Here is an 11484-nt window from a genome sequence, read left to right as displayed (position 1 = left end):
ATTTTATTTTATACATGTAATTTTTGAGCAACCTAATAAAGTGTGGTTCCAATGGCCGGTGCATCTAAGGGGTTAATAGAGTGTTTCAGCAATTGCTAAGTGTCATTTACTCCAGTGATTTTTCCTCCCTGGTTGGTGAGCAGCAGTGGAACTCTTTAAGTGTGACTGTAAGGGCTGAGGTCATGATTTGGTGCTTCCAGGAAGTTTCTGTGTCCTTGATCTGTTGGTCTGTGGCCACTGCGGGGAGGTGATGCTGGGAAGTTGTGATGTACTTGCTGTTACATTGGTTCAGACGGCTGTGTAAAGGCCAGGAGGGACGCAGACAGTTGGAGGCTTGTCTGAATGGCACGGAATCTCAAAAAAACACAAGATTTTCTCAGTGATTTTCAAGGTCAGGTGGCCAAAATGACTGCAATTCAGAGAGACTGTCACTTTGCATCTGTCTGCATTTGGGAAACAGTTATTTTTTCAAGAGGATGGGAGGCAAGCTGCATAAAAGCAGGTGTTATACATGAAAATTTGAGTAAAACGGTTTTAATTTGGCATTTAAAGGATGAAATAGTGAGAGTTTGCAAGCACTTTTCTTTGCACTGCCCTCACAGCGGTGACTTGCTTTCACATTTTCACAGGCAAAAAACACAACAAAGACACAAACCCTCCCTCTCACTTTCCTACCAAAGGACTAAATGTCATTCAAAGCAAATACACTTCTTTTGTCCTTCACAGCAGCGCATTTCCTCAGACTGAGAACACTGTCCTGTATATTGATTGATCATGTATTTGTATCTATTCATAGAGGCCAGATTCATCATTCCAATTTGTCAAGTTGCTGGAGTGCTGAGTTAATTATGTGCAGGAGAACCAGAAAAAGAGGACAGCCTCCTGTTTAGACTCATCTGAGGTTTCTCTGCCTCACCTCGGCTCCAAACGAGCAGCCAAAGCTTCACCGGGCTACAGGAGCTGCTTGGCACCATGGGTAATTAGTGTGATGAATGCTTTAGTGGAACAAATAGTGTCAGTCGCCTGTCTTGCTCATTGTGTGGCTGTGCTGTCGTAGCTCAGAGGCTGTGGGCTCATCAGGGTAATGGATGATTCTGCAACAGGACCATCCCTCAACCAACAGCACCACTACTACTGAGCAGGAAACACTGAGGTTTACAGGTTTGTTTGTGTTTTTTACCCAGCTGAAATGGTGCTTCTTACTTTCCTAAAGGCATCTGGTTATGGATGTCAAATGCATGTTTGGAAGGTTACTGACAACCAGTGACAGTTTAGTTAGGAAATATGTGATGAAAATGTACCTTTTTCAGCCTTGAACATATAAAATGCAAAGGGATGATGTGAGATGTTATAATAAACATGTTTTTATCATCTTTTTCCACACAGCCTCTCAGGACTGCATATATGGATATGCAAACATGCTCATACTAATCCTCTGTGGGATTCTTTTCCATGCCTGGGGTGTAGAGCCGGTGCTGCTGAAATGATGGATCACATTATTAGATTAGAGGAGAGCAAGGACAGCCAGCAGCTGGATTTGCAATTCACAGCCTCTTTTGTATATGGACTTTTTCTGCATGAAAGGGATAATTGGGCCGTTGTCACTGAGTCAGAGATTGTTTTTTAACAATACAGGGAACCTTGCAATAAATCAGGTCAGCTGTCGGAGCCATGTCACAAGACGAGGCATTAGTCCAATATGCAGAATAATCCTTTTGCATACAATGTGAAGAGGAATATATCATCATTTATTCACGGCGAGGCAAGTCCAGATATCCTCATTTCTCCAACAAATGAAGGGCATATGGTGATTTTGTCTTGTGGATGAACCTGAGGGCAGTGGCAGCCATGAAGGTCTGGCTCTTTGAGCTGTCATTTCAGTACCAGCTAATGGCCTGTGCTTACTCTGTGCCTTGACTTTTCAACCCAGTGTGACAGTGAATAATATGCGGCACATAAGGCTGAATTGTCAGCCATGTCATCCATGTAGCGGAAGCTGAATAGGTTGACTGTCACAGACAGGTAATCCATAGCTATATCAGTAAAAAAAACAAAAAACAAAACACAAGTTCAGTGAATTGTTTGATAGCAGCCAGACCTACGGCTAACAGATCGTGAAAGACAGGCGAGGTCATGGAAAGGTTACTTCTGGGTCCAGGAGGTGAGACTTTGGGGATGTGGACACGTCAGTTCAGCAGAGTCCTCGGGTCAATGTGAAGACAAGTGGAAGACACATTTCTCTGTCAGCACGCAGAGAGCCCGCACGGGTTCAGGCTTTCGTTGTGAAGTCCCAAGTCATTGAGTCAATAGCCAAGGAACATGACACAACCTCTCACAGTCACTCGGCATCAAGCGGAACAGGGAATGGCATGCTTTCCATTTCACTGCACCGTGGCCCCGGCAAGACCCCGTCTGTACTCGAGAAACAGGAGAGCTCTCAGCCCCAGCTCTCGCACAAAAGCAACGCACCGACCTGGCCCTGAACACGTACATCGCTCCCTCAAAGCTGCGGTACAAGGTGATCCACCGGTCAATCCATAACCCCGGTTATTATCTCCACTGCTGCTCCGTAGCACAGCAGAGAGGCCTGGGGATAACCACAGGGCTTGGATGACAGGAAATTAGATCATGGCAAAGCACAAGCACATTTCAATTAAACTGATGTCAGGATTTATCTTCTTCTGTCAGTGCGTTTAGATGAGAGAATAAAATGTGACCTTTCACCCAATCTGAACAGGCATTCACCAAATGGATACAGCCCTTTATCACAAGCATGGCTCTACATGTCACACAGCGAACTATGTCATATTGTCCTGGCATGGAAAAATAAAACACAATGAGTATCTTTTATCTTCCATATCATCATACAGGGGTTCCAAACCTTTTTGCTTGAGACTTTTGTAGCCAATAAATTACTGCTAATGACTCCATGCCATGTCACAGTGTGCATTATATACAATATACGAGCTGTGAGCCCTTGAGAGCTTGAGAAGGTGAATATATCAGTTTTCTCACAAGATAAAATTAATGATACAATTATATAGAAATATACATTAAAGTCTGAAATTATAACAAATTGTACTTTTTTTGTCTGGTTAATCATCTAATGACCCATCATATTTATGATGTAAACCCCTGTGTCGGGTCGCAATCCCCAGCAGTGGGTGTAACAGAGCCCCTGACTGAAAACAGGCATTTATTTTGGTACAAATGTTAATGCCTGCCCCCAGGATGACAGGAAAAAATAATAATAATAAAATTGGTAAAACCTGAACATTTCATCTGGCAAGTCAAAATTTTAATTTGTGCAATAACTTGGTTTATGAACAAATACCTGCAAAACTAATGACATTCCCATGTCAGCTGTACTTTGTGTTTAGTGCTTAGCAGCAAATGTTAGCATGCTAACATGCTGAACTAAAGGCCCTGACACACCAAGCCTATGGTTGGCTATCGGTCAATGTTGGGCCATCAGTGAACATCTGTTGGCCCTAGTTTTGGCGCTGTGTCCCGCACTGTCGGCACTAGTTTGCCCTTGTTGGCTTCTTTTTTGACTGATTCAGCATGTTGAATCATGTCAGAAATGGCAGAGCCCATCAGTGAATGAAATCACTCTGATTGGCAGTTCAACTCAGTGGATGAGACGTGAAAAGGAAGTGAGGAAAGCAAACAAAAAATTAAAGTCAAGAGAGCATGAGATTGTTTGTAGTATTGATTGCCGCCGCATGGTAAATATCATTTGTCCTTTCAGCATCAAGTTGTGTTGTTAATATGCTAACTAGCTAAGTAGTGTCTTGAATCTGTCCTGTTGGTCTTCTGGTTTCCCTTTCTGAATGACAAATACAGATTACAGCTGCCTGCCGGTTTGGAGAGTTATTTCCTCTCACACAGGCACAGAACATTGTGGTAGCTGGATGTTGGCTGTAGTCTTTGCTGTGTGTTCATCTGCAACTTTTTGGCAGAGACACAAGCAGCATGAGGTGAGGCAACACTCAAACTCTGTTGCCACTAGTTCTTTGATATTGGTTTGCTGTAGCGTGTGTGGACCTTAAGACGATGAACATAAACATATCTACACAACTAACCACTGTGGGATATAAAAATTATCTGGTGAAAATATTTCTTTCTCGTTTCGAGGTGCAGGTGTTAGATGGATGAACAGTGGATGTGATTCTGGCAAATGAATATGAAAACTGATATTTCAATGGTGTGAAAACCCCCTCACAGTGGCAGTGAGATCTGAATAACCAGGATTGGTTTGTCGATAGTTGTTAGGCAGAAAATGTCATATTAAAAACAAAAATAGTATATTTAATATATTTACAATAAACATACAATCATGTAATCTTTTTCAAGAAATATACAGAACATAAAGCTTTTAAATATAAATTCATATAATCTAAAGAAAAAAAAGAAAAGAAATTCAAAGAAGCGTAATAGAGCGTATCTAAAAATCTTCAGTGATGCTTTGAAAATATAGGTGATATTTTCTTATTTCAATGCCCTTTTCTTCAGGTCCCCTGCAAAGAGCCATGAAATTCACACATTGAATACCACCCACAATGTAAGCAAACACATCACTCTAAAACCGTCACTAACATGGTTAGCACATGGTTTCACTTTAATCAAAGGCAACATGCTGCCCAAAGGCTCAAACCAAAGGATTATCTATCTGCATACGAAGAGTTTGCTTCCAAAATAACAGCCATCATTTACAAAAAGTGACTATCTGTAAGAAATAATTAAGAGCAACAAAAACAAATGATGGGCCTATTTACAAGATAACTGTCCGTTAATGTCAAAATGTCTCTTAAATGATAAATCTCAGGACTATTTTTTCCCCAGAAATTGTGTATTTTGGCAGTAAACTCTTCATATGTTCATACTTCTAAAGATCCGCTATAAAAGTCAACCTGCTGTTACCACAAGGCAAGGTCATCAAAAGAGAAGAATGAGAAAAATAGGATGTAAAAAAACATTTATGCTCCAAAGTTATTTTCTCATCACAAGGCAAAACAGTCCTGTCGCCGCAGGTGAATACAAGGTCAAGCAAGCGCTGTCACACTTGCCAGCACATTAGACAGACCTAGAATATGTTGGCTTCTTCTTTGCGAGTGTTGAATGTTACAGTGCACGGGTTGATATGGCACAACATCAGGAAGTCTCAGAGTAGAGCTTAATATCCAGGCACAGGTGCAGGACTGCTATCAGTGAAGTTTGGCTGACTTTCTACGGTCAACCTTATCTACTGTACAATGTCAGGCTATAGCTCAACATTGGTGCCACTTATTTCAAGCAAAGTATTGTTTTTATTTGGACCAAAGCAACAAACAGTTATCAGCTTTGCCACTGATGGAAAGAGAGATTAATCTAAATTAGACAATACCTTCACTAGTAGAAAAGTCCTACATATTAACAGTTATTACATCCTAAATTATACTGTTTTCTAGATCCATATATAATATTTTATAGGCAATATGTTTTTGGGACACTTCTGTATGATATGGTGAAAGTAAGTGGAGGGATATCACAGAAAGGCTACATACAGCTGGAGGATCTGCTCTGAGCTCCAGCGTGGTGAGACAAAGTTCTCTGCAGGACATTACAGAACACTTCTATGGTGTCACTTTGGCACTTGTATGGCACTATTATGTACAGAGGAGTCAGCACTATGACACACTGGACATCACAGATATCAAAGACAGCGCCACCTGTTGGGGGTTACTGAGGAGGAGATAGTGGCCAGCTGGTAAAGTTAGTTAACACTCTCCTCCCCGTTAGAAGCTTCCTTTTTAATAGTTTGTACATCTTCGCATGATGTCCGGCTGTCCTCAGTGTCCTGCTAGGAGCCAATCTTCCCATCAGGGACGGTCAGATTTTGAGTTTAGAAACAGTTTCAAACACAACCTAATCAGTGCCCAAAAATTCTTCCATTTTAAGGATCGAAGTCTCACTGATGTGCTAAAATCTGTGTTTATACTCTCTTAGTTCATGTTAAACCAACAAGACACATCAGTGTGGTCTGGCTCTGTGGTGAATATAGGTCCATTCTTTATGTCCGACATTCTCTAACAACTGTCTGTTTCCCCATCTGATATAATATTCTCTTTATTATTTATGATGCTGAGGCATCATCAATGTATACTTTAAATCTTATACTATTAGTTCACTGAAGTGCTAAACTAAATACATCATATGAACAGTGTGGATCCAAAATGAGCTCCACTATTTGCAAAAAATGTACTCATAAAACATGAGCGGCAGCATAAAATGAGACTGAAACATGGAACTTTAACTTAAAAGAACACTTCAACATTTTAGGGCATTTGCTTATTTGCTTTCTTAGCGAGAGTTAGATCAGAGAATTGATACCACGTCCATGTCTGTACAGTAAATATAAAGCTACAACCAGCAGGTGGTTAGCTTAGCTTAGCCTAGCTTAGCACAAGGGAAGCTAGCCTGGCTCTGGTAACAAAATCCACCTTTAAGCACCTCTAAAGCTAATCTATGAACACCTTATATCTTATTTGTTCAACCTGTAGAAAATTTTTATCTAGTCAGATCCAACTTTCACTCATCCACAGCTCCACTGTCTTGTCTGAATAGATTCACTTCTGGCTCTGAAAATCCAAGATGGTGAAGGCCAAAATGCCAAACTCAAGTTTTCAGAACTGGAGTCCACAATCCAATGGATGACATCACAGTGGCTACATCCATTATTTTCATACAGACTATGAGATAACCAGATGTATAAGTGATAAAATTCAATTGTCTTAGGGTGAACTGACTTCCTGGATTCTCATCACCAACAGTCTAATTTAAAAAAAAATACACACATGTTGAGAAATTAGCTTTAGAGTTGTGAGCAGGTGGATTCTTCTTTACAGAACAGAGCCATGCTAGCTGTTTCTTTTTGGCCCTGTCTCCAATCTTTATGCTAAGCTAAGCTAACCAGCCTCTGGCTCTAGCTTCATATTTGCCATACAAACATGAGAGACGTATCAAGCTTCTTGTCTAACTCTTGGTCAGAAAGTGAATAAGCTTATTTCCCAAAATGTTGATCTGCTCATTTAACCTCCATCTCTAAACATCAAAGGGATGAACTCTATTGCGATGGTGAGTGGCTGGACAAAGGTCCATATTTTTGATGCAAAACATATTAAATACTTACAAAGTAAGCCAGGAAAAAACAGTATATTCTCTATATAAACTGGATATGTCAGAAATCAGAATCCCATTGAATTCCCAAACACAAAATTATCATTTGCAAAAAAAAAAAAAAAAGAAAAAAAATCTGTGTTCAGACAATCACTGCAGTGTGAGTGATTATGAGTCAGCTGAGGTTTGCTAAAAATCGTCAACATCACAATGCAGTATGCATTATAAAGCTTTTCCATGGTCTAAAATAGAATTTGGAGGCCACTGGTGTTAAATGTATATTTAACCATTACCATGGCAACCAAACCACAGAGCCTGTGCAGCTTAGTGACATACTGAATACTTCTTTTTTATCATTGCATGCATTACTAGCATGCTTTTAAATGAACTAATTGTGGCCGGACACTGTGCGTCATGCTATGCTGTGTCTGCTGACAGCTAGCCCACCACAATCATCATGTCTCAGTGCCTTGACTTGGCGTTCTACTTAAATGCCTTCACACCCCACAGTGTGTTTGCTCATGTGAGCTTTGCTGCTGTTACTGACTCTATTGGTGAAGGCCTCCTCCCCCACAGCCTCCACCTGCTTTGGCCTGACTACACACATGTACCCTGGAGAGTCTTATTTGCAATGTTCCCTGCTTGCTCTTTATCATGTTGCTGTGTGTTCCATGCATTACTGCTGCAGGGGGCGTCCCCAGGAGTGGAATTACATCACCAAGTCAAACTGTATTTCTGTCTCGATGCGCCATTGACGTGAGTGTTCCTGGCAGAATTATAATGGTGGTATAGTCAAATCAGAGATTAGAGAGATAGTCATGTAACTGAAATGTTACAGGTTCAGTTGCTGAATCAGCTCATATGTGTCTTGTCCAACTATTCATAGATGGGCCACCAAACTTGTTTATCCTCTTTCAAAGTATATTGTTTTTTAGATCATCAGCTTAACATTAAGGACTTTTTAACAATATACTTTTGGACATTGCACCTAATTTCTATAAATGTCAAAGAGAAAAGACTGAATATCAACAAATATTATGAAGTAAAAAACAAAACAGTTCTGTGACTCTGAAACAGGAAATCTGTCTCAGAATCTCGTCCAGCATTCATAGCAAAACTCCACACTATGACACACTAAAGGGATAATTATCATATACTGGCTCAACACTCTACCGTCAACAAATGTCCTAAAATGCCCTCAAGAATGGGCCAATTAGATTAAAAGCTACTGCTCCTTATTTTTAAAATCTGAGCAACATGTATGACTCAAACTTAAGAGTTTGGTTCCAAAATGGGAAAATATCCATCCTCTGAGGCACAGTGACCGCTGCTCTGGCAGAGTGACTGGTGGCACAAAATGAAAAATAAAACCAGTTTCTATCGCAGATATTGTTGTTATCTACACTTAAGTTTCATTTTTATAGGATATTGAACAATACATGTTTTAAAACTGTATCTTCCATTAATTTTCCACTGCTCACTGTATAACGATTAAAGAAAACACAGGTATTGTGTCATAGGTTAGAAATTAATTGGTTTGGTTTTGGGATAGATTGGTTTATATTTTTTCTACATATTTTATATTGTGATTCCATATGCTCAGAGGCTTTAATGGTGCAGCCAGGAAATCAAGACCTCTGTGGTGGTGATGCAACATGTTGCTCACTACCTTACTTTTTTATTATTAGATAAGTTACTGGGATTATGCCTGATCCTGTAATATTTCTTGTTGCTGATTTGTTGGTTTTCCTTTGCTTCTTGTGTAATGTGCCTAAACGGGCCTCTGTAGTCAATGTCAGTCTGTTTTTCCCTATTTGTTATGTTAAAGTTATACAACTGAGAGAGGGGACATAAAAGTCTGTTAATAGGTCTCCAGCAGGATTGCCTACAGTATGTTTGTCTGGGAAAATGCTCCAACCATGAGATCAAATATGCATCCATGAACAAGAGAAACTACCATGTTAACCGTCATCTTATCTATCTGGTCTGGACCTGAGAAGTACTTCCTTCTAAAGGAAAATAAACTGTCTAATAACGTTAATGAAAAACCAACATTTCAGATTTCTGCTTCTCAAAGAGCTCCGGTCTCCTAATAAATCCAAACATAAAGTGACTGCATTTTGAACTGTTAACACAGTTCAACTAAAGAGAATCATATCAGGGGCATCCTGGCGGATGATCGTTTCTTTGCTGCTTATCTCTGCTTGCTGACAAATTAAGGAAATGTAAAAAAAAAAAAAAAATCTGACAAAATGGACCAGATCATCTCTTTTAGTAAAAAGTGCAGTGTGGATATGGAGCATTTGGGAAGCATCTCTTCAATTATTTTTCACTATGTCTGATGTTTTGGGTGAGAAGAAGATAAGACCCTTACTGAGAACATTCTTCTAAACTGATACGACACCGAAGAAACATTGCACAGCAGATCAGTTGCACATTAACAGCCTGGGCTCCAATCTGCAGTCCCGGTGCAGACCACCACTATAAAACTGACTCCATGTTGTCACACATCTCGTGGTCCTCCAGGTTGTATATGAACTTTGTCCTGTTGGCTGGGTTCTGGGTGATCTCCTTGCCCAGATTGTCCAGAGTCACATTGGAGGCGAAGAGTTCGGTGGGTGTGAGGTAACCCTCGCTGTTCTTGATGTATTTCCTGTAGTTCTTTCTCAAACACTGCCATGTGGTGGTGTACAGGATGAAGGCTGACGACTTGAGGACGATGGCGATGCTGACATACAGATGCCTGTAGGCCACGTTGTCGTAGAGCATGCAGGCTCCCTTCTCGCCACAGACAGAGCTCCAGAACAGACAGGTGGAGTCGATGCCCATGCCAAAGATCAGAGGGGGGGGGATGAAGCCTGGAGCAGCAGGGGACAGACAGCAGGTCAGAAGTTCCAAAAGCATACCAGTTTGAGTTTAGTTTCCCTTTGTATCCACACAGACAGATGGGGCTCATTTCAACCAAGGTGAAAAATTGCTCTGACATTTACATCACAGAGCAAACTACAGGCCAACAGTGGACATGTCACGCACAAACACAGCAGTGTGAGACTTATTACAGAATGTGTACATGAAGATTTTTTTCTTCTGTGGCTATGACAGTTAAGTTTACAAAAAGTTATATTATATGTCTTACCTATCAGTCTCAGGAGCAGGAACAGAACTCCTAGGGCATATGATTTTAGCTCTGGACTCACAGTCCTAAAAACAAAGACAGAATTGGCATTAATGCTTTGTACTGGTCAGTTGAATACTCAGTTGCAGCACGTAGGCAGTTCAATCTGGTGTATTAAATTGATTACTGTGACTTGGGCCATTACCACTTTCAAATATGATAACATAATTCACACCAAAGTAGTTGCTGTGATCTGGGAACATGGCAAGAAAGCAACAAGTAGGATTGATAGTAACAAGTAGATAGACTGTAAACAGTTGACAGTTTATCTACCTCTTTATTTGGAGGTAAGATAGAAAGTGAGCACATCCAGAAAGTTGGTGATTTTTCCTCATCTCACAGGAAAACTGCACACAACTACTGCAAAGACAGAAGTTGTGTACAACAGACACTTTGGCATCTTTGCCATTTACTACAAACCTGGGTGTTTAATCAGTTTGACATTTTAGGGAAATATCTTTGTTTGCTTTCTTGTCATGAGTTAGATGAATAGATTGATATGGATCTCCTAACTGTACAATAAACATGAAGATACAGCCAGCAGCCAAATTTTTTACAGAAGCATTAACATCCAAATATACTCAAAGTGCCAGAGTAAAAGAATTAATTATGCAGATGGCCCATTTCATAATCATATAAATGATACCACTGAATTATAGGTAGTGATGCATTAATGTGTTCATCACTTTAATTTTGCAGCTGATGAAGATGCAGACAATTTTATTTGCTTTATACACTGCTGGGTATCTTAAGGCAGTGGTTCTAAAGTGGTGTGCTGTGCTGCCAGTCCAGGTGGGCTGTGGGATTTTGTGAAAACCACACATTATTATTGCAATATTCAACTGGGCCGATACAAAAAGTTATGAATGGATTTTTAATTGACTGTATCACTGTGTTGTTCCTCATAAAGAGGCAAACCCTAGGTAAAAAAAAAGTCATGTTATTTCATTTAAAAAAATGTTTACCGGGAACCTATTTGTCGCCTTTCAGGCGTGGGAATTATAAGTGTATGACACATCAAAAGCCCTGACTGGCAGCCAGCATGGGGGATGATAGCATTTAAGAGGGGTAAGCTGTGAGTGGGACAATGGATCGCTTTATTTGAAGGAGCAAATTAAAACAAAGCACCAGTGAAGACGATCTACCACTGA

At 40.3% G+C, this 11484-nt stretch overlaps 1 protein-coding gene across 1 annotated transcript in view; it reads right to left on the bottom strand.

Moving 5' to 3' along the window:
• Window positions 1-8908: 8908 nt before the first annotated feature.
• Window positions 8909-11484, bottom strand: part of LOC117257229 (solute carrier organic anion transporter family member 3A1-like) — a 28670-nt gene continuing 26094 nt past the window's right edge. The window contains exons 9-10 of the mRNA XM_033627242.2: window positions 10295-10359; window positions 8909-10016 (exon numbers count right to left, since the gene is read on the bottom strand). Coding sequence (XP_033483133.1) covers window positions 9640-10016; window positions 10295-10359 — 442 coding nt within the window. The 3' untranslated portion in view covers window positions 8909-9639. The remainder of the gene's footprint in view (window positions 10017-10294; window positions 10360-11484) is intronic.

This window comes from Epinephelus lanceolatus, chromosome 2, assembly GCF_041903045.1.
Source record: "Epinephelus lanceolatus isolate andai-2023 chromosome 2, ASM4190304v1, whole genome shotgun sequence".
NCBI classification, from domain to species: Eukaryota; Metazoa; Chordata; class Actinopteri; order Perciformes; family Serranidae; genus Epinephelus; species Epinephelus lanceolatus.
This window is presented reverse-complemented; position numbering and strand designations above follow the sequence as displayed.